The 22,346-nt window shown below is 44.4% G+C and overlaps 1 protein-coding gene across 1 annotated transcript in view; it reads right to left on the reverse strand.

The window, feature by feature from the left end:
• The window catches only part of LOC138764068 (vitellogenin-like), a 35,990-nt gene extending 20,473 nt beyond the window's left edge, over positions 1-15,517 (reverse strand). The window contains exons 1-17 of the mRNA XM_069939378.1: positions 15,436-15,517; positions 15,317-15,340; positions 15,077-15,228; positions 12,536-12,787; positions 12,285-12,446; positions 11,708-11,856; positions 11,041-11,188; positions 10,789-10,946; positions 8,772-8,937; positions 6,318-6,443; positions 5,985-6,203; positions 4,118-4,335; positions 3,545-3,642; positions 1,977-2,101; positions 1,794-1,895; positions 1,109-1,228; positions 836-1,019 (exon numbers count right to left, since the gene is read on the reverse strand). Coding sequence (XP_069795479.1) covers positions 836-1,019; positions 1,109-1,228; positions 1,794-1,895; positions 1,977-2,101; positions 3,545-3,642; positions 4,118-4,335; positions 5,985-6,203; positions 6,318-6,443; positions 8,772-8,937; positions 10,789-10,946; positions 11,041-11,188; positions 11,708-11,856; positions 12,285-12,446; positions 12,536-12,787; positions 15,077-15,228; positions 15,317-15,340; positions 15,436-15,475 — 2,443 coding nt within the window. The 5' untranslated portion in view covers positions 15,476-15,517. The remainder of the gene's footprint in view (positions 1-835; positions 1,020-1,108; positions 1,229-1,793; positions 1,896-1,976; positions 2,102-3,544; positions 3,643-4,117; positions 4,336-5,984; positions 6,204-6,317; positions 6,444-8,771; positions 8,938-10,788; positions 10,947-11,040; positions 11,189-11,707; positions 11,857-12,284; positions 12,447-12,535; positions 12,788-15,076; positions 15,229-15,316; positions 15,341-15,435) is intronic.
• Between the last annotated feature and the right edge of the window lie 6,829 nt (positions 15,518-22,346).

The following is a 22,346-nucleotide window of genomic DNA, read 5'->3' on the forward strand; positions in this document are numbered from 1 at the left end:
CAGAAGATGTGGTGATGTTGGAGAGGGTTCAGAGGAGGTTCACAAGGATGATTCCAGGAATGAAAGAGTTATCATATGAGGAATATTTGACATCTCTTGGAGTTGGAATTTGGGAGATTGAAAGGGATCTCACTGAAACATATTGAATGTTGAAAGACGTGGACATAGTCGACGTAGAAAGGTTTGTTTCCCTACAGTTGGAAAGACTAGGGCAAGAAGGCACAACTTTAGGATTGAAGGGAGTCCCCTTAGAATGGAGATGCAGAGGAATTTCTTTTTCCAGAGGGTGGTAAATCTGTGGAATTTGTTGCCACAGACCTTTGTGGAGGTCAGGTCATGATGTATTAAAGGCGGAGATTGATAGTTCCTTGATTAGTCAGGGCATCAAAGGTTATGCAGTTTAGTGAGAAAATGGATTCGCTCTTGATTAAATAGTGGGACAGACTTGATGGGCTGAATAGCCTATTTTTGTTCCTGTGTCTTATGAAATTAGGGTGACTATGGAGGAAGTGCTGTCACCCATCCTGACAGCTCGGGAATCCACGGGGACAGGAAATCAAGAATCTAGTTGTGGGGGTGGGGGGGGGAAGGGGATGGAGATAGTAGGTTAACTGGTAGATAGGAGAGATGCTGAACATAGGGGAGAGCATGTGTTGCAGGGAGATTAATGGGAACTAGCAGGATTGCTCCGTCCTGGGCTGAAAGGCCGCCTTCTAAACACATCAGGTGTAGATTTTATATATAATCCTATAGATTTAAAATTGCCGACAATTCTTCATCTCGGGATGAGCACGCAGGTAAATGGGTGGCGTTAGCTTGAGGGAGAGAGGCTTACCAGTTCCTTTGCTCACTGCCAGGCCTGTACTAATGAGGCCGAGCTCCATAGGCAGGCCGATGGCTGTGGGGACAAGTCGGCGCATCTCCGATGCCAAGATGGCCTTGGTGGGTTGGAACGTGACCCCATTGTTGAGTTTCTGCAGGTAGCTCTTCCAGTGGGTGCTGAGTGTCCCGTCTAGAGTCTGGAAGATCAAGGTTGGAGATTCAGCGTCACTGCCCCAAGCTCTGTAACCAGTTGCACACAAATATTCCTTTGCTCACGGCCCAGTACCTGTGCAAGTTGATTAATGGTGTCCTTCCTTAAATGGACAAAGGACAGCTCCTGTCCAAACACTTTGATGTAAGCTGATGCCAATGGTTTCTCTTCAGGCAAGTCCTTCCAGTTGACAAACTGAGGAGAGGAAAGCACTTATAACTAAACAAAACATTTCAATCTTTAAGATTCAAAAGTATTTTATTGTCATGGAGTAAATCAGAAATGAATTATTTCACAAAATTTCCTTTAGTCTTCCGCAGTGGTTCTCAACCTTATATTTTCCCCTCACATACCAAGTTAAACCCTTATTGACCCCAGAGCATCTATGGTTGTAGAGAACTACCATGGACCCCCAGGGGAGGAGCCAGGAGGTGGGACCAATCGTTAGTACAGGACACTCCTAGTGAATCCCAGTTCACTACAATGTTCTGCCATAAGACAGATAAAGATTTGTTATCAATCCCAGTCAGAAGCAAAAGAGAGCCCCCCCCCCCCTTGGATTCACCCGCAGCCACACAGCCTTTGGCCCAACCCATCGGCAACCTGAGCTCCAGGTGCACACCTCTGAAAGGCTGCAAGGCAAGATACAAGCACCGAGGGAAACTCATCAGGTCAGTCAGTATCCATAGGAGGTGAAGGGCCGCGCATGCCACATCTGAGAGAGTGACGTGAATAAATGGGAGCCTGCAATCTCACTCACCTTGCTCAAGATGCGTCGAATGGCTTTGTTCTCCGAAATCCTGATGCTCGGTGCCCGAGGCATCATCAGTACACTCTGAAGACCCTCAGCTCGTAAGCCAACCTTTACAGTTGAAAATAAACAGTTAGAATGTATTTGTTCAAGAAACAAACTGCTGTCTAACTTTGGAACCTGCATAGTTACCTCAATAAGATCTGATTCACCTCCCAGACCGTGACCCTTGATTTTGGTCATTACAGCAGTTGGAACATAAGTGCTTGAGCTCTTGATTAAAAGGGCTTTCACCGATACCCCTGCCATCAATTGATCTGCATCAGAAGAACAGGACAGTGGTAATGGTGTCGAAGAGTTTGGAAGAGGAGTATATTCATTTTAATACAGTTCACTTCTCTGATCAATGTTTTTGGAAGAGTTACCCATTTATTTAAATCTTCAATTTTTGTAAGGAAGGGAAGATAGTTCCTCTTATATAAATGTTCAAAATCATTATCCTCTTTGATCCCCAAGTGCTTGATCCCATTTTTTACGCCATCTCAATTGTCTATTCCATTGCCAATTTGTGTAATCCCATCAGTTAGTGATATGATCTCATTTTTGCCCCAGTTTATTTTGTTCCCAGAGACTCTCTCACAATCTTCCAGTTGTAAATGCAACCTTTATAGAGAAGTTTCAGACTCTGTCAGATATATTAATACGTCATCTGTGAAAAGATTAATCTTATGTTCATCTTGGTCAACTCTGAATCTCTGGGACTCATCGAACAATTTCCACCAGAGGGTCTATGGCCCATATGAAGAGTGGTGGCGATAGTGGACATCCTCACCTGCTGGATCTGGATATTGGGAACGTTGGAGGTATTTGACCAATAGTCACACCTCTCGCCTTAGGTTCATTATATAGGGCTCGAATCCAGTTTATAAAATTTTAACCTCATCCAAATTCATCCAATACTTTAAATAAAAAGTCCCACTCCAGTCTATCAAAGGCCTTTCCCGCATCCAGGGCAATTGCCACATTTAAATCGCCTCTTTTCTGGGCCAAATGAATGACTCTAAGCAGTCTTGGTTACATTGTCTGCTGATTGCCTTTTTTTTACAAATCTTGCTTGATCCTTGTTTATCAATTTGGGCTAAAACTTTGCCAATCTATTTGCTAAAGCCTTGGATAGTATTTTATAGTCTGTATTTAACAAAGAAATCAGCCTTTACGATGACAGTTTCAATAATCTTAGGAATTCACCGTTACTATTGCTGTGGAGCAAGATTCCAGCAAAGATCCAATTGCCTGGTTCAATATCTCCATGTAGAGAAGCATTAATAAATCCATATTTGCATAATACAGGGTTGAACATTTAAGATACTTATTCTGTTCTCAAGTCTTTGCGGACCATGTTTTTTCCCATATTTGGGAAGAAAAACAGCTAGACTTTCTGGACTGGATTCCAGATCTTGGCAGCTCCACTTTCTTTCATAATACTTTTTCTTTATTCACTTTCTCTTCTATTTTCTACCTTCCTTCTATCTTGGTGGGGGTGGGGGAGGGATGGGATTGATTGGAAACATGGGCAACCTTTATCCATGATTCATTTTTTTCACTTTATTCTATGTATCTGTAATGGTTAATTCTTGAGACTTGTTTAATCACAAAATTAAAATAAAATATTTTTTAAAAGTCTTTCCTTTTATTCTTCAATGCTTTGACTTAATTTCCCTGGAGTTACACCCCTTCCAAGAGAAGCCCAGTGTACTTACACATAAACGTGTCCATCCGGTAGACCTTGCTGAATCGGTGACCAAGACGCAGAAGTTTGGGGCTCAGGATGTTCAAGGCTAGGTTGCAGGAAGTGGCCCTTAAGGAACATAAAGGACAGCGCTGGTCAAGTACTGGACAAGAGTGGTGAACGCAGCTCGAGATCATCACACAAACCCCTTGCCCCCTCCCCCATCAACTCCATCCACACTTCCTGCTGCCTTGGAAAAGCAGACAGTGCCCTCCCCACCCCCCCACCCCCGCTACACTCACTTCACATCCGTCCTGCCAGGAAGAAGTTTTCCGATCGAGAGATCAAGCCATTTCTTTGCTGCTGTTATCAGACTCCTGAATGAGCCTCACCATTGTGAGATAATGGTTCTTTTGCTCTTTTCTAACTGATCTCTCCCTGTAACTCTGCATTGCTGTACTAAGTATGGGTTGACTACATGAACTGCTCATCCTACAGATGTTTTAGGCTGTGCTTGAACTTGAGTCACCAGTGACCCCACACCTTATTGCGTAAAAGCACAGCATTAAAGCGCGTGTAAGGCAGCCAGTGGGGGTGTACTTACAGTGTATAGATGCCGGGAAGTGAACTTCTGGACAGCGCTCGCATGTGGGAGTAGGTAAAGCTGGCCACTTGCAAGCTGGTCTCGGTGACCAGGGAGTTGGCCACCATGCTGACCAGGGTGAGAGGAGGCTTAGTCAGGAACAGCACTGCACAGGCTATCATTCGCTCTTCGGGTCGGTTCTTACGGTTGAGGAAGATTTGCACCGTGATCCGTTGCACCTGGTGAGGGGTGATGAGAAGAACCCAGCTCAGTGGAATGTAACTGAAATCGGTCTAAAGTCCTTGTGTCAAACAACATGGGAGCAGGCCCTTCGACCCACAATACCTATGCCAACCATCAATGCCCCCCCCCCCCAGGCTAATCCCATTTACCAGAACTTAGTTCAACGCCTACTCGATGGACTATCAGTTCTATCAGCGTCCACCACCAATTCCAGTCAATGGACCTGGGTAGCTCGGTTAACATGGTGCTTAGATCAATGTTATTACTGCGCCTTTGACCTGATTCAAATCCAGTGGTGTCTCTTAGCAGATTAAACATTCTCCCTGTGTCTGTATGGGTTTCCTCCGAGCATTGCCATTTCTTCCCACACTCCAAAAACACATAGGGATTGTAGATTAATTGGTCATATGGGTGTATTTGGGCACCATGGGCTGATGAGTCAAAGGCCTGTTACTTTGCTGTATCTTTAAAATTATAAAATTAACTCTGGGTGTGGGGCAGAGTCTAAAAAGGGCTGATATGTGAATCGTTCCTTTATATCAAATTAAACTAATCTCACCCCTATCCCTCCCTCCCTGCCTGTTTGCATGTTTAAATGCATGATATTGAAAGGGCTGGAGGGAGAGGCTGTTTCCAATGGTGGGGGAGTCTAGGACCAGAAGGCACAGCCTCTGTGTTAAAAGATGTCCCTTTAGAACAGAGATGAGGAGGTTTCTCCAGCCAAAGAGGGGTGAATCTGTGGAACTCGTTGCCGCTGACAGCTGAGGAGGCCAAGTCATTGGGTAGGCTGAAAGCAGAAGTTGATAGGTTCTTGATCAGTGAGGGTGTCAAAGGTAATGGGGAGAAGACAGGAGGATGGGGTTAAGAGGAAAATACATCACCCGCGATTGGAATGGTGAAGCACACACCATGGTCGGGATGGTCTAATTCCGCTCCTACATTTTATGATGTCGTGGTCTTCTAGGGACATGATCTTATTGAACAGTGGGGCAGGGATGAGAGGAGAATGGTCTCCTCCCACTCCTATCTCTTATGCCCTTGAACAGTGAGCCCTGCCTGACTGGGAGGTGGTGAGAAAGTGGTTAACTTCAGCTCATTCCCTACACTAGCAAGGCGCCATCAAAGTGGACACTCCCGCCAATCTCAATGGAGATGCGAGGAGATAAACCAGGGGATCAGGGGTCTGCAAATCCCAGAGAGCTGGAACAGTGCGCAAATGGGCTGGAGGTCAGGGAAAGCAAGAGGCAGTCGACATCACAGGGAGGAGCCCTTCATCAACAATCCAAAGATCAGGCAGAGGTTTGAGTAGGAGGGGGAGAAGCACAGGCTTCCAGGTGGGTAGGCACAAGCAGGAAGGGGAAGTATAGAAAGGAGGTGCTGGGGAGAGGGATCAGTCGCTCTGTGATAGGAGGAAGGAAGTGAAGGGGTAGAGAGCTGGCAGAAGGAAAGGTGTGGACGGCGGGCGGGGGAAGGAGTCAGAGGGATGAGGAAAAGCGAGGGAGGAGATCAAAAAGGGAGAATGGGTGGGAGGGGGTGATGGGAAAAGGGAGGTCGATATTGATGGCGCCTGGTTGGAGATGCTAAGATAAGGTGTTGTCCCTGCAATCAAACACTGAGTGAAGATGAGGTCCCGTCACCAGCGTACCGTTCTGGGGTCTTTCTTGGCGATGTTACTCAGAGCCATGATGGCGTCCACCCGGATTTTCAACGGTTGGCCGGTGGAGGACGATCCGAATCCCGGCAGCAGTTTAGTGATGCTCTTGATGCTTGCTGGTTGACCCGCGTTGCCGATGGCTTTGAGGCTCAGGGCGATGTTCTCTTCATTGTGCTGAGTGCTGGTCTCAGTGAGCAGGTTGTGGAGGGGCTGCAGGAAAAGGAACATCAGTTCAGGTGGGTTTACAAGGCTGGGCAGGCACGGTGAAGTGGGGGGGGGGGGGGTGGGTGGAGGGTGACAGATCTCCAGGCACCACCAACTCACCTTCAATATATCATTGGGGCAAATCATCTTTCCAGAACAGAACCTGTTGACCATGGAGCCATAGGCCAGGAGGGTAATCTTGTGAAGCAATGGGTTCTCCTTGATCACACTGAGTTTGATGGTATCCTGCAGAGAGAAAGCCAACGAAGTCAGGGGCCTTGTGTCCCAAAATGCTGCAGACGTTGGAAATCTGAGATTCCAAACAGAAAACACTCATCTCATCAGGCAGCATCTGGGGCCATCCTAGAACCTAGAACATTACAGCACAATACAGGCCCTTCAGCCCATGCTGTTGTGTTGACCTATATATTCCTACCAAAAAAAATAATAACCCATCCTACCTTGTAACCCTCTATTTTTCTTTCATCCTCTCTCTAAGAGTCACTTAAATTCCCCTCATGTTCCAGCCTCCACCACCAGCCCTGGCGAGGCATTCCAGGCCCCCACAACTCTCTGCATAAAAAACTGACCCCAATGTCTGCTGTAGAACCATAGAATTTCAAAGCATGGAAACAAGCCCCTTTGCCCCTTCTTGTCTGTGCCGATCCATTTTCTCCTTAGACCTGCACCCAGTCCTTACCTCTCCTGTCCAAATTCCTCTTAGATGTTAACATTGAGCGCGCATTCACCTTCTCAGCTGGCACCTTGTTCCACACACCCTCTGCGTGAAGAAGTTCCCCCTCATGTTCCCATAATCTTTTCCCCTCCACTCCTCTCGTATTTGGTACTCCCGCCCTGTGGTAAAGATGTTGGCTGTCCACCTTGCCTACCCCTTCAAGTCCGTCCGCCATTGTCTGGGTTCAGTTTTCCTTTTATCCATTTGACCTGCTTGGAACATGCTATGACCTTGGCACAGACAAAGAAGCTTCATCTGTTTGCGACTACTCCATTAATTCCTCTGGTCTCACCCTATCGGAGATATTCCCTTGGTTCTGCCCATCCCAACCCTAGGTTCTCTGCCAGCAAAATCCCACCTTTACAAGTTCTGATGAAATAAAAGTCACAGAGTGGAAATGAGTCCTTTGGCCCAACTAGCCCACGCTGACCAAAATGTCCCACCCGAACTAGACCCACCTGCCTGTGCTTAACCCATATTCCACTAGATCCATTCTATCCATGACGCTATCACTTTTTCTTCTAAATGTTGCAGTAGTTCCTGCTCCAACCCCCTCCTTCGGCAGCCCGTAGAACCATAGAATTCCATACACCCACCACCCTCTGTGTGAAAATGTTCCCCCTAAGCTTCCTGTTAAATCTCTCCCTCTCCCCTCACCTTAAGCTTATGACCTCTGGTTACTGATTCCCCTATTCTGGGCAAAATACTCCCTGGTTCACCCGATCCATTCCTCTCATGATGCTGTCCACCTCGGTGAGATCACCCCTCATTCTCCTGCGCTCCAAGGAATAAAGCACCAGCCTGCACCACCTCTCCCTGCAGCTCAGGCCCCTGAGTCCTGGCAACATCCTTGTAAACCTTATCTGCATGCTCACCAACTTGATGACATCTTCCCTGTAGCACGGTGACAAAAACTGAATCCAATCCTCCAAAATTGGGCCTCACCAATGTCTCATACAACTGCAACATGGCCTCGCAACTTCTAACTCAGTGCTGTGACTTATGAAGGCCAATGTGCAAAAGCCTTTTGAACCAAATTATCTCCCTGTGACAGCACTTTCAAGGAACTATGTACTTGTACTTCTAGATCACTGTGCTCTGCAACACTCCCTAGGTACTACTTTCAAGGTACCCGTTCTCCTCCGCCCTGCAAAACTCACCAAATTCTTACCTTCCAGTGACATCCCTACCCAAGTTAGACCTCTCAAAAAGCAATGCCTCACATCTCTCCGTGACTCTTTCTCTTTTCCGGTGTCTACGTTTATGAGCCATCTCATATCTTGCATTTTTTTTTAATCTGTGCTCTTCCACTCTTTCAATTCGACTCGGAAAGGCCACAGAATGACCTGTAGGAGCAGAGTCCAATGTCTGCCACCCGAGAGACTTGGCAGAACCTCCATCAGTGGTGGCCACTGTACCAAGGGTTGTAACTGCCGCACTGTGTCTGTGGAAGTCAGAGTGCGATAAACTGGAGGAATGACTCTACTTGCCCATCTATTTCTAGCAAATATTCCTGATGAGGGCCTCAAGCCCAGAACGCATCTTTACCTTTGCTATATAAAGTCCACTGTTTAATCTGTTGAGTTTCTCCTCCATTATGTTTTTACCCTTTAAAATATTAAAATTCTGGAAATTTGAAGCGATGGTCAGGTGAGTGTTTGAAGCCCTTTGATATCCACTGGGAGGTCCTTCCTGCACTGGGATTATGTGTGACTCCAGTCCTGGAAACCACCCAGTTATCTCAATGCATTGTCCATGCTGTGGGTGACAGGGGTTCAGCATGGTGTTCTAAGGTGAAATCACCCATAAGGAAAAGAACAGCTGGAGCACAAACTCACGTAAGCCAAACTTATCACTTGACGGTCAGTTTTGATTTGGTGCATCGTGAGAACCAAACTCTGAAGAGTCTCCCAGTAGTTGATCTCCGAATCTTGGATTCTGGTCTTGAGACACTTCAGCGCATCGATAGTTCCAACTGCAGGAATTGCTTCCAGGAACCACTGCCTAGAATTTTGAAAGGAAGTATGAATCAAACTCTCCGACTTCAGGGTAACACACTCTTCCTATTTTCCTGAACTGCTTCGGCCTCTCATCATCTGAGCTCTGTTTTGTTCTATTTTTCTAGGTGCAGAGCCTGACTTCCTGGTCATGTCCAACAGACTTACTCAAGATTCCTTTATGGTCATGTAATAGCACAGAAGATGTAATATTACATGAAATTGCCTTCTGCTTGACATAAGGCAGACAAAGAGCCACCATTAGTGTCATCTGGTGCCCCTTGACAGTAATTTGAACCATAGAACATTGCAGCACAGAAACAGGCTCTGTGGCCCATCTTGTCTGTGCCAAACTACTGACCTTCACACATTCCATATCCCTCCATGCCCCTCCCAATCATGTGCCTGTACAAATCTTTATTAAATGTGTAATGATTATAATATTTTGGGAGAATTTGTAAGATTTAGAGTCGGTTACATACATACACACATTTTTAAAAAGATCTTATTTGAAAGACTGAAGAATTCACATTGCAGGATCTCTGGAAAATGTTATGCACATTTCACAAGTAGGAGCTAACGGCTCATGTGCTTTTGTTTAACCTTTCCCTGTAACTCAGTTCCTCAAGTCCCATTGTCTTGTCTGGAGTTAGGCTATCTATCAGTACCCTTTCTGCAAAGCACTCACAGAAAGGTCACTTCTGGGTTTTGTTTATCTAACAACAGATGGGAGCAGAAGGAAGAACTCCTGTTGTTTTCTGGAGAAGGTGGGGTTTTTCCAAGTGAGTCACATGGACTTTCTGGAAGCCAGTTGGAGAGAGAGGGAGGGAGAGAAGAGAAGCTCTCTCTGTCAGTGTGTGTAGACAACTGAACAGTGTAATCCAGGAAGAACTGATGAAAAGTTCCAAAGCAGTGGATTCTGGAAGTGCTCTCTGTCTCATGTTTCTCTTTGAATAAGAGGAACAGAAGGAGCTCTGTCATAACCTAAAAGAAAGAGGGAGAACCCTGATGGGGAAAGTTTCATCAGTGAGACCTTGAGGTGACTAATGGTGGTACCTCAGTTGTGGAAATCCTGGAACAACAAATCTCTCTCTGCAAACCCTACAAGAACCTTCCTGAGCGGTACACATTAAAAGTAACTTTTGTTTTAAAAATGACTTGTCTTGGTGAATGTCTATTGCTACTGGGTTTTGGGGTCCTTTGGGGTTGTAACAAATGTCAAAATTGAGCCCGTATTCACTCACTCCAGCTGGGCACTTCATTGCACACATCCACCATTCTCTGTGTGAAGAAATTCCCCCTAAAATCTTTCCTCTTTCACCAGGTTCACCCATGTCTTCTGGTTTGTACCTGACCTACCCTCAGTGGAAAAAGCTCATTTACTCTGTTTATCCCTCCCTCATTATTTTTTATACCTTTACAAAATCTCCCCTCATTCTTCTGTGCTCGAGGAAATAAAATCCAGACCTGTTTCACCTTTCCCTCTGACTCAGTTCTTGAAGTCCGGGCAACATCCCAGTAAATCTTCTCTGCTCTCTTTCTATCTTATTGATATCATTCAATCTTATTGATTTAGAAGTTTCCTCCCATTCACCCTACCCTCAGTAGGAAAAGCTTTACTCTGTCTATACACCCTTATAAAAAGAACATCTCATTCCTCTGTGCTTTTGTTTAACCTTTCCCTGTAACTCAGTTCCTCAAGTCCCAGCAACATCCCAGTAAATCTTCTCTGCCTTCCTTCAGTTTTATTGACCTTTTTCCTGTAACCAGGTGGTCACAGCTTTCTGGATGAGCTTACTGTGGGGAACTCTGTAACCCCTTACTAAACTCCAGATTGCACTGTGTGGAGAGAACTTACCTTAAATCTGTTCGGTTCCTGACAAACCTCCAAATTTCCGTCAGGCTAGAGTAGGAAGCGTATCGCATGAGTTGTACAAGTTCCAGGAATCTCGATGGAGCATCAGCATGAAGCTCCAGGATGTTGTGTTGGGCAAGGTGACTCAAGGTATCTTTTATCTGTGGTAACACAAATGGGAGACAACGTGAGCTCCAGGATGTTGACCAGCAAGCGGACCTGTCAAGAGGCTAAGTAAAAGTTGGCATTAGTCACCTTAGGGATCAAGTTCTGTTCTCGGACCAGCATGAATGGTTGCTGGAGTATGCTGATGTCACTGTGGTACTGAAGACTGCCCCGGTTCGTAAATTCTGGTGTCGGACGTGCTACTGTGGATGTGACCTTTTCCAGGATGAGGGATTGTCTGCAAGGGGAAATGTTATTCAGCATGGACACAGGTCCTTTGCCCAACTGCTCAATGTCGAACTGAGCTGGTCTCATTTGACCCATTATCCCTCCAAACATTTCCCATTCATCCACCTCTCTCAATGTCTTTGTAATGTTGTGTTTGTTCCCCCCCACCCCCCCCCCCCCCCCCCCACCACCACCTCCTACACCACTTCCTCTGGCAGCTTAATCCATGAACCCTCTGGGTGAAGCACCTGCTCCCTGGTTCTCTCACCAAAACCACGCCCTTCAGTTTTCAACTCCACTACCCTGGGGGACTCTGTAATTGTCAGCTGTAATTCAGACAGCTGAATGAATGTTAGCAGTAACCTGTCAGACTGCTCACAAAAGAACCTTTCTCACTGCTCTAGGGTATAAAACGAAAAATGAAGAAACTTAATATTAGATCGGCAAACCCCAGGCATTCGCACGCAATCTGAAATATGACGAATCATCAATGAATTGATAATTGATGGGGCAATGACCAAACTCCCACCGTGTTTCAAGAAGAAGATTTCCGTCAAGCTCCTGGAAAGGTGTAAACTGATGGTTCTGGCGGACTCTGACTTCTCGAATGATCGCTCCAGACCTCGTTGGTTTCAGCACCAGGGTGGAAGAGGAGGAGGCGCGGATGTTCTTGCCCCTCTGCAGATGGGAGAAGAGCATCGTGGTTACCATTCTATGCACGCCCACTGATGGGACCAAGCCACAGGGGATGGGGGGATGGGGTCTGCAATAAGCCTAATCCAACCCTAAGACAGTAGGGCAGTGAAATGGACCAGAATGTACAATGTCCCCCACCACCCCACCACCACTTTAATCACTAGATGTCCAGAAAGTAAAAGCAGGAAGGTGATCGTGGTCCTTTCTAGAGAAATCTAGCTTGGTTACCACCAGATTATTGCATCCAATTGGGCCATATTTTGGGAATGTTGTGAAGGAGCATAAAGGGGTTTCAGCAGCTAGGATAGGAGCTCATCTATGGGCCGAATAGTCATCACTTCGCTGCGATCCTCTGGTTCTCGCGGTGAGCTGGGCTGATCTGAGATGGAATCAACATTGGGCAAGCTCACCTGCTGACAGGTAGGGCATGTCTGCATGTAGGCCATTCCTGTGTGTTCTATAACCTTCTCTTGGCAATTGTTCAGGTCCTTCGACTTGATGATCACCATGCGTTCCTTCCTCCTGTCTTCTTGAACAGTGTACCTTGTGTGGCAGATGCCTTCGATTCCAGCCTGCACAGATCAAATTCAACATGATCAGTTGTACAAGACGTGGAGTGCAGGCGCCAGAGGCAGTGTGAAGGATCAGATCATACAATTACCTCCTGTAAATCGTAGAAGTTCTGGGACTTCTTGATGGTGATCTGGAAGCTGTTGATGATCCCTCGGTGGATGTTGAGAAGGTTTTCGGGCAGGCTGGCCGGGGCATAGATAGTTCCCACTCTCCCATTGTTGTATCCGAACTTCACGGGCTTGGTCAATTGTGGAGCCAGTCGCTCCGTCAACTTCCGCGCAGAGATGAACTGGTCTTTAGGCCAAATCCCATTGAGCTCTTGAATCCGAGGATTTTCAATCTGAGAATGCAGATAAACATCGGTGAAGGGAGAGCTAATCAGAGAAAATCAGACCGTACAGCCCTTCGAGCCTACTCCAACATTCATTAGGATCATGGCTGATCACGTGACCTCAGTACCCTATCCCTGCTCTCTCTTTCTCTCTCTCCATGCCCTTTGACCTATTTAGCCAGAAGGGCCACATCCGACTTCCTTTTGAACAGATCTATGGGACCGGCATCAACAAATTTCTGTCATAGTGAGTTCGCATCTCCTCGGGGCAGCACGGTTCACGTAGCAGTTAGTGCGATGCTGTTACAGGGCCAGTAGCCCAAGTTCGAGTCTGGCACCGTCTGTCAGGAGTTTGTTCGTTCTCTCTATGTATTCGTGGGGTTCCTCCAGGGGCTTCCAAAAACCTACAGGAGTAGTAGGTTAATTGGGTGAATTTGGGCGGCACGGACTCAAGGGCCAAAAGGGCCTGTTATCGCGCCGTTTGTCTAAATTTAAATTTTTCTCACTCCTAAATGACTTCCTCTTTTTCTAACACTGTGACCCCTTGTTCTAGACTTCCCCAACATTAGTATATAACCAACGTTTTGAACCTCCTGTGGATGCTGCAAGACCAGCGGAGTTCCTCCAGCGATTCTGTGTATCATAGAAAATAGGTGCAGGAGTAGGCCACTCGGCCCTTCAAGCCTACACCACCATTCATTTTGATCATGGCTGACCACCTACTTAGGACGTAGTACCTACCTTCTCCCAGACCCCCTGATCCCCTTTGCCACAAGGGCCAAATCTAACTCTCTCTTAAATATGGCTAAGGATCCGACCTCAACCACTTCCTGTGGATTCCACAGATTCACCACCCTCTGAGAGAGATTTTTTTTTCTCATTTTTTCAATTGTTTCCAGCAAATCAATATCAAAACTAAAAATCCTACCACAATAGTATTCTTAATTGAATTAAAAAGGGACAAAAAGTATCAGAAAAAATTGTGTGATAAATAGTCGCAGTTTATTCTAGTGCCAAATGAGAAGTGACTTTGCAATCGTGCAGGCTCCCCTCTTGTGGTGTTGGAGCAGAGTTTATGGTCTTTCCTGTCACAGTAGCAAGTGGTCCTCTCCTTACGACCCTATGCGACTTATGACCATCCGTACAAATAACCAAAAAAAAACCTTTTAAAAATAAAGGAAAAAAATGTGTAAATGTAAAATTGACGCATCAGGTCCTGGGGATCCAGGGGCTGTTTATTTTGACAGGAGGGTGCCGAGACGCCGCTGCTGCCGAAAGTATTCTATTTTCGGGATGGGCCCGGTTTTCAAGATGGGGAAGGCCAGGTGCTGGCGGTGGTGCCCAACAGATCTTTCCTGGCTCTTGGACCAAGCGCCAGTTTAAGAATGTCCATTTCTGGATCCGATCGGTCGGTCGGAATGGAACTTGAAAGCATGTCGTTGGGGGGGGTGGGGGGGGCATTTCTTTTACTGTCTTGGCACCTTGTGGTGATTTCATTTAGATACCTGCAGCTTTAACATACGTGTATGGCTGCAGCAAGTAGGAATTAGTGCAGCTTAACGAAACGGCATCTCTCTCGACCACAGTGCACACACACACACACATCCCACTGTGTGTAAACATCACATAAATAATCAACATAATATACGGTGACAGGATCCTGTTCATCAGTCTCTCAGCCTGGGCCAAGGATCTATCTCCCAGCCTGGAAGACCTGATTTTTGATGCTTCTCCTTCCCAATGGTGTGGGTCAAAGCGTTTTCAAACTGCAGCCACCTGAGTAGCCCCTCCTCAGTCCTGGGTGAGATTACTGAGTCGTCGGTTCCTTCCGCTTCTTTTCAATCAGTAGCCCAACCTATCTGCCTGATCAATAACCCAGCGAGATAAGGGGGATCCCGCCCCCGCAATGATGTCATGGGTGACCCATTACGCACTGACAGGCAGCCCCACAGGGAATTCCCTACACTCTGTTTTCCCTTTCTTGCTTAAAACACCCAGTTGGGACCTTTCAAATAGCCTGATCCCAGGGTCTTTAATTTGCCCGGTTAACCCCATTTTACTAGGCAATTTGAAAGGGCCTACTGTACCCTGGATGGTAAGGGTCTTCTGTAATTCCCTGAACCCTCTTTAGGCATCACACCCAATGAATGTTGTCTGTAGAGAAAAGGAAGACCCCAGTGATTCTCTCGGATGTTTTGCTGATCCTCTCCATAGATTTCCAGTCTGTGGCTTTGTAGTTCCAGTTTACACAATGATGCAATTAAACTTTGAACAAAGTTTGCAGAATTATTCACTTACTTGCAGAAGGTAGTGGTTCTGTCCGATGCCACTGATTTTCACTCTGCTACTTATTCTCAAGCCAGCTTGGTTCAGGCCCCTTTCAGGCAGCCCAGACAGAATCACCCCCTCATACCTATAAATGTGAACTTTATTTTCAGAGAAGGTAGGGTCTGTGCAAAAAGAAAGAGGGAAAGTGACATCATTATAAAGTCGGACAGAAAGGCTGTGACATTTGCCCAAGAAGAAATTTATACATACCATATCTGCTCTGATGTTCACCCCCTGGAAAGGAAAGAACAAGTTTGATTAGACATTAGAAAGGAACACAGATTCACAAATTTAGCTTGAAAAGTGTGCAACCGGATGCCTCAACTTACCCGCAAGGGTGAGAGTCAACAAGAAGATAAATGCCCTCATGTTGAATCTGGCATCTCTCAGCTCTGCCTCTCAATTTATAGTCAGTTCTTCTGTATCAGGTGACCACTTGGGATCATCAAACCCGCTGACTAATCAAATTCTTATCTCCCTATCAGAGTTCACAATACTTTCAAATAATATTTAAGTGAGAAAAATCTCAATCAAAACAGAGGGAGATAATAGATTTCCCTTTATCTAAATGCATCAATCTTACACAAGCTTCATAAAATAATTGGGAGGATAAAGTTTGTGAAAAGAACTTTAACTGTATTTACATTCAGTGAGTGATGATGTTTGACATGGGGCAGGACGTGAACACGGAGGTTAGGGTGACCAAGTGAGATCGACCTGCCCTCTCAGCGCTGCCTCTGGGTGACACCTCCCGTTCAATGAAGCAATTTGTTGTTGATATTGTTGAGCTTCAGATTGCGTTGGCAATGATCTTTTCTGGAAAGGCCAACGCGTGAAGACATTACACCTCAGTCCAGCCCCCACTGTGTCCATGGGTAAAATTCCTTCGTAAAACCAGGACGACCCAAACTCATTTTAAGAGCAGAGAAATGAGATGATCAAAAGAGTGTTTTATATATTGAGTCCTTTTAGATTTCTGCTTTGTGAATTCTGTAGAAAATAGTCCATGTCTTCATTCCTTCCATCAACGTGCAGGGCCATGCAGGTCCCTGATCACCGAGGTCTTCCACAGTGAAGAGTGCCATAAAATACCTGTTCATTTCATTCACCATTTCTTTGTTCCCCATTACCACTTCTTCAGCATTGGTCTGGTGACCTTTTGCCTCTCTTTTTCTCTTTAGATATCTTTTGGTGTCCTATGTTATTAGCTAACTTATCTGTATATGCTAAAACTCTGTTTTTTTGGAATTCAAGCAGCTGGCAGCCTCGAGCAACTGACAAAAATAATTGCGGAAAATAAAAGTTTAAAATTGTCGTAGTTCCACCAATCAAGCAACTGGAAAATTCACTTATCATCCTCATGGGTACCAGATACTGGGGTTTCTTTTTACTGTATTGCTTCTTTCCTCACCTTATTGGGGTTTCCTACAGAGAAAGACTTTTCTTTTCATTCGTCTAGACATGATTCATTTTCTAAAATAGACTTTTTTTTTTGTTTCGGCACATTTACAGGGTAGAACACTACAGGTTGAATATAAAAGTCAGGTTATATCGGACCATTCCATGTTATTTTTCTCCTGTGTAAGTCCAGAAGTGGTGCAATCGTCTTATAGATGGAGGTTTAATACAATGTTACAACAGACTCGCCAAGGCAAATAGCGCCTTTGGAAGACTACACAAAAGAGTCTGGAAAAACAACCAACTGAAAAACCTCACAAAGATAAGCGTATACAGAGCCGTTGTCATACCCACACTCCTGTTCGGCTCCGAATCATGGGTCCTCTACCGGCACCACCTACGGCTCCTAGAACGCTTCCACCAGCGTTGTCTCCGCTCCATCCTCAACATCCATTGGAGCGCTTACATCCCTAACGTCGAAGTACTCGAGATGGCAGAGGTCGACAGCATCGAGTCCACGCTGCTGAAGATCCAGCTGCGCTGGATGGGTCACGTCTCCAGAATGGAGGACCATCGCCTTCCCAAGATCCTGTTATATGGCGAGCTCTCCACTGGCCACCGTGACAGAGGTGCACCAAAGAAAAGGTACAAGGACTGCCTAAAGAAATCTCTTGGTGCCTGCCACATTGACCACCGCCAGTGGGCTGATAACGCCTCAAACCGTGCATCTTGGCGCCTCACAGTTTGGCGGGCAGCAACCTCCTTTGAAGAAGACCGCAGAGCCCACCTCACTGACAAAAGGCAAAGGAGGAAAAACCCAACACCCAACCCCAACCAACCAATTTTCCCCTGCAACCGCTGCAATCGTGTCTGCCTGTCCCGCATCGGACTTGTCAGCCACAAACGAGCCTGCAGCTGACGTGGACTTTTTACCCCCTCCATAAATCTTCATCCGCGAAGCCAAGCCAAAGAAGACTGAAGAAACCAGAGTTTATTACTTTTTATTACATACTGTTTGGTCTTGTGTTTTTGGTTGAAAATGTCAATTCAGTACCAAGTAATTTTATACTGTGAGATGCTTTGAAAGCATATTTACAAGGGTAAATTATTAGCTATAAAACAAAAAACTTAATGCTAGAGAAACAAATTGCTGAATTGGAAAAGGAATTTCAGAAAGATGTTACAGAATATTTAAAAAGTTGCTTTACGAAGTTGAAATTGCGTTATAAACTTATCAGTATGAGCGTTTAATTTATCAATCTAAGCAACTTTATTATGAATTGGGTGAGAGAGCTCATAAGGTATTAACATGGCAGTTAAAAATAGAACAGACATTCCGAACTATTAATGCTGTGAAAAAGAACTCAATAGTTACCTATAAACCTCAGGAAATTAATGACCAGTTTTATTCATTGGACCAGAAATTATATACTTCTGAGGGAAAGCAGGACGCAGGTTCTATTGAATCTTATTTATCTAAATTAAATTTACCTGTTTTAGGGGAGGAGGAGGTTAAAGAATTGGAAGCTCCATTCACGGATTTTGAGATTAAAGAGGCTATACAGGAGACGTCGAATAGAAAGTCACCAGGAGATGATGGATTCTCAGTTGAATTCTATAAAGTATTTTATGAAGATTTATCCTCTGTTTTTGGAGATGTATTGCAGCAAGTAACTGAGGAGCAGTTGTTACCAGAATCTTGTTCGAGTGCTATAATTACTGTGATTCCTAAGAAAGATAAGAAGAAAGTGTCTTCGTATAGGCCTATTTCTTTATTAAATGTAGATTATAAAATTATAGTGAAGGTGTTAGCGAATAGACTTGCCAAATATTTACCTCAGTTGATACATACAGATCAAACAGGTATTATTAAAAATGGAAATGTGTCTGATAATATCCTCAGATTGATAACATTGGTCAATGCATTTAGACAGCAACCCAATCACCCAATGGTGGTTGTGTTGGATGCGGAAAAAGCCTTTGATAGGGTTGAGTGGAATTTTTTATTTCAGGTGTTAGAGAAGTTTAATTTTGGCCTTCATATTTTATTGATTGGGTTAAGGCTTTATATACAAACCCAATTGCTAGGGTGGTGACAAATGGCCAAATTTCTTTACCATTTAAATTAATGTGATCAACTCGACAAGGTTGTCCACTGTCACCAGCCTTATTTGCATTGGCTATCGAACTGTTAGCTCAGACAATACGACAGAACGATAAGATTAAAGGAATGAAAATTGAGGGTGATGAATATAAGATTAATTTGTTTGGAGATGATGTGCTGGTATAAAAGATGAAAATTACTTGTATACCTGAAGTTGAGATACACCAGTTTATATTTAAGTGGAATGCGAATTTATTGCGGGAATGTAATATGCCGGTAATAAAACATTTGTTAAGGATATGGATTAAACAAAATATGGTTTTAGGATCAAAGGGTAAATTATCAATCCAAACCCCATTATATCATAAATCAACTTAATCCTTATTCAATGTTTAATAATCATTTAAAGAGATGGAATTCTAAGGGTATTAAGATAGTTCAGGACTGCTTTGAAGAAGGCCAGTTTCTTTCCCTTAACCGACTGAGGGAGAAACTTGATATATCTGTAAACTCTTTATTTGTGTATTATCAATTCAGAGCTTTGATAAAAGATAATTATTGTAAAGAGATGAATTTACCCATGTTGATAAAATTTGAGTCTTTAATTTCTTCTGTACCTAACAAAGGTTATATTTCGGGTACGTACCAATTGTTACAAGATGTGATGGATAAACTGGATTGGGAGAAATCTAGAGTTAAATGGGAAAGTGATTTAACTTATATTTTTCCTGAAGATAATTGGAAGGCTATGTGCCATGTAGTGTAACTAAAGTGACAAATGTATGAGATGGAATGGTTAATTATAATTTTTTGCATCAGTTATATTTGACTCCAGAGACATTGAAAAAATGTGGGTTTAGTAATTCGGAATCTTGTTTTAGATGTGGATTATGTATTGGAACTTTTTTTTACATACTGTTTGGTCTTGTGTTAAAGTACAACCGTTTTGGGAAGAAATTAAATTGGTTTTGGAAAAATTATTTAAGATTAAATTGCCATTAGCTCCTTCGATTTTTTTTTTGTTGGGCTATATGGTTTCTTTGAAAGGACTAGGGTTGGATAAATTTCAAATTGCATTTGTGCATCTAGTGCTGTCTGTAGCACGAAAATGTGTAGCTAGTACTTGGAAAGATAATGTGGAGGTTAACATAACACGCTGGCATCATATAACCATATAACCATATAACCACTTACAGCACAGAACAGGCCAGTTCGGCCCTACTAGTCCATGCCGTAGCAAATTCCCACCCTCCTAGTCCCACTGACCAGCACCCGGTCCATTCCCCTCCAGTCCTCTCCTATCTATGTAATTATCTAGTCTTTCCTTAAATGTAACCAATGATCCCGCTTCGACCACGTCTGTCGGAAGCTCATTCCACATCCCCACCACCCTTTGCGTAAAGAAATTTCCCCTCATGTTTCCCTTATAATTTTCCCTCTTCAATCTTAAACCATGCCCTCTCGTTTGAATCTCCCCCACTCTTAATTGAAAAAGCCTATCCACGTTTACTCTGTCTGTCCCTTTTAAAATCTGAAACACCTCTATCAAGTCTCCCCTCAATCTTCTACACTCCAGAGAAAAAAGCCCCAGTCTGCACAACCATTCCCTGTAACTCAAACCTTGAAATCCTGTCAACATTCTCGTGAACCTTCTCTGCACTCTCTCTATTTTGTTTATATCTTTCCTATAATTTGGTGACCAAAACTGTACACAGTACTCCAAATTTGGCCTCACCAATGCCTTGTACAATTTCATCATAACCTCCCTACTCTTGAATTCAATACTCCGATTTATGAAGGCCAACATTCCAAATGCCTTCGTCACCACACCATCTCCCTGAGTATCAGCCCTGAGGGTACTATTTACCATCACTCCTAAATCCCTTTGTTGCTCTGCACATCTCAATAGCCTACCATTTAATGTATATGACCTATTTAGATTTGCCTTTCCAAAATGTAACACCTCACACTTATCTGTATTAAATTCCATCAGCCATTTCTCAGCCCACACCTCCAGCCTTCCTAAATCACCTTTTAATCTACGGTAATCTACCTCACTGTCCACAACACCACCAATCTTTGTATCATCCGCAAACTTGCTTATCCAATTCTCCACCCCTACTTCCAGATCGTTAATATATATAACAAACAATAGTGGACCCAGGACCGAACCCTGAGGAACTCCACTAGTCACCGGCCTTCAATTGGACAAACAATTTTCTACCACGACTCTCTGACACCTCCCATCCAACCATTGCTGAATCCATTTCACTACCTCCTTATTTATACCTAATGCCTCCACCTTTTTTCCTAACCTCCTGTGGGGAACTTTGTCAAAAGCTTTACTAATGTCTAAATAGACAACATCCACAGCTTTTCCTTCATCAACCTTTTTTGTAACCCCCTCGAAGAACTCAATCAGGTTTGTCAAGCATGATCTACCCCTGACAAAACCATGCTGATTACTCCCTATCAATCCCTGTACCTCCAAATATTTGTAAATACCATCCCTCAGAACACTTTCCATCAACTTGCCCACCACAGACGTCAGACTCACGGGCCTAGAATTCCTAGGTTTACATTTAGACCCTTTCTTAAACAGCGGAACCACATGCGCCACCCTCCAATCCTTTGGCACTACCCCCGTGGACAGTGACATCCTAAATATCTCTGTTAATGGCCCCACTATCTGTCCACAAGCCTCCCTGAGTGTCCTTGGGAATATTTTGTCTGGTCATGAATTGAGAACTTGTATCATTATGGAAAAAATCACGTAATTTGCACGATACTTATTTGTTTTTTGTTAAAATTTGGTCTTATTTGGAGTATATGATTTTGGAAATATTTTGAAATATTCTTTATAATCACTGCATTGTTTTTATATTTAGCTCCCCTTAAGAGAGCTGGCTGAAGGGGTGGGAGGGTGGGTGGGGTTTTTTTATATAAAAATTTGTTCTTTATTTTTCTTTGTTATGTTTAACTGTATTTTAATAAAAGTCTTTGAATAAACTTTTCCAAAAAAAACCTTTATCCAGTCTCCCTCAGCCTCCGATGCTCCAGGCAAAACAAGGCCAATTTGTCCAACCTCTCCCCATTGCCTTTCTTACGTGCCATCTCCAACTCCCCCTGTAATTTGTACCCCCCCCCACCCCCAATTGTGGCTGCTTATTTGGAGGCTTGTATTAACCCAGCTATAAATACCATTCTTTTGATCATATGGGATCCAAGATGAGATGCCTTGTTGGATTCAAAACTGGCCAAATGGAAGCAGGCAGAGGGTAGTCGTGAAGGGGTCCAGGCAACATCCTGGTGAATCTCTTCTCTACCCTCTCCAAAGCCTCCACATCCATCCTGTAATGTGGTGACCAGAATGGCACACAGTATTAGTGTGGCTGAACCAACGATTTATAGTGCCCAGTGAAGCCCAGCATAGCACACACCTTCTTTACTACCCCATCATCTTGTGTGGCCACTTTCAATGAGCTGTGGCCCAGGATCCCTCGATGCATCAATGCTTTTAAGACCCCTGCCATTAACTGCACACATTCTCTTTACACATGACCTCCCACATCGTTCGCTATTTCAGCACCAGCGACCCGGGGTTCGAATCCGACGTCGTCTGTAAGGAGTTTGTATGTTCTCCCTCTGTCTGCATTGGTTTCCTCCGGGTGCTCTAGCTACCAACCACCCTTCAAACCATAGGGAAGTTGTAGGCTCATTAGGCTGTATTTAGGTTGC

The sequence above is a fragment of the Narcine bancroftii genome, chromosome 5 (genome assembly GCF_036971445.1).
Source record: "Narcine bancroftii isolate sNarBan1 chromosome 5, sNarBan1.hap1, whole genome shotgun sequence".
NCBI lineage: Eukaryota > Metazoa > Chordata > Chondrichthyes > Torpediniformes > Narcinidae > Narcine > Narcine bancroftii.